This window comes from Dendroctonus ponderosae, unplaced genomic scaffold (genome assembly GCF_020466585.1).
Source record: "Dendroctonus ponderosae isolate FM_Combo_2020 unplaced genomic scaffold, Dpon_F_20191213v2 Dpon_F_20191213_5, whole genome shotgun sequence".
Taxonomy (NCBI): Eukaryota; Metazoa; Arthropoda; class Insecta; order Coleoptera; family Curculionidae; genus Dendroctonus; species Dendroctonus ponderosae.
In genome coordinates, this window is record NW_026018715.1 from 44,001 (window position 1) to 44,217 (window position 217).

The 217-nt window shown below is 36.4% G+C and overlaps 1 protein-coding gene across 1 annotated transcript in view; it reads left to right on the plus strand.

The window, feature by feature from the left end:
• LOC109534571 (zinc finger protein 436-like) overlaps positions 1 to 217 on the plus strand; it is a gene marked incomplete in the record, with an annotated part of 3,194 nt that overhangs the window by 1,859 nt on the left and 1,118 nt on the right. The window contains 1 exon segment of the mRNA XM_048666587.1: positions 1 to 217. Coding sequence (XP_048522544.1) covers positions 1 to 217 — 217 coding nt within the window.

Genomic DNA, 217 nt, shown 5'->3' on the forward strand with positions numbered 1-217 from the left:
TATAAGCTTAGAATCTTGGATAGGTGAAGTACATGAAAGTGGAACTGTAGTGTATTATAAGCCTCAAGGTAGATCATGCAGTCGACACTCATATTTAAAGGAAGAAGATTTTATGCTTATCATAATGCATCCAGGACAATTGGAGATTCTGCAGAAATTCTCGGATGACTGCATTTGCATCGATGGTACCCATGGACTTAATTCATATAATTTTGAG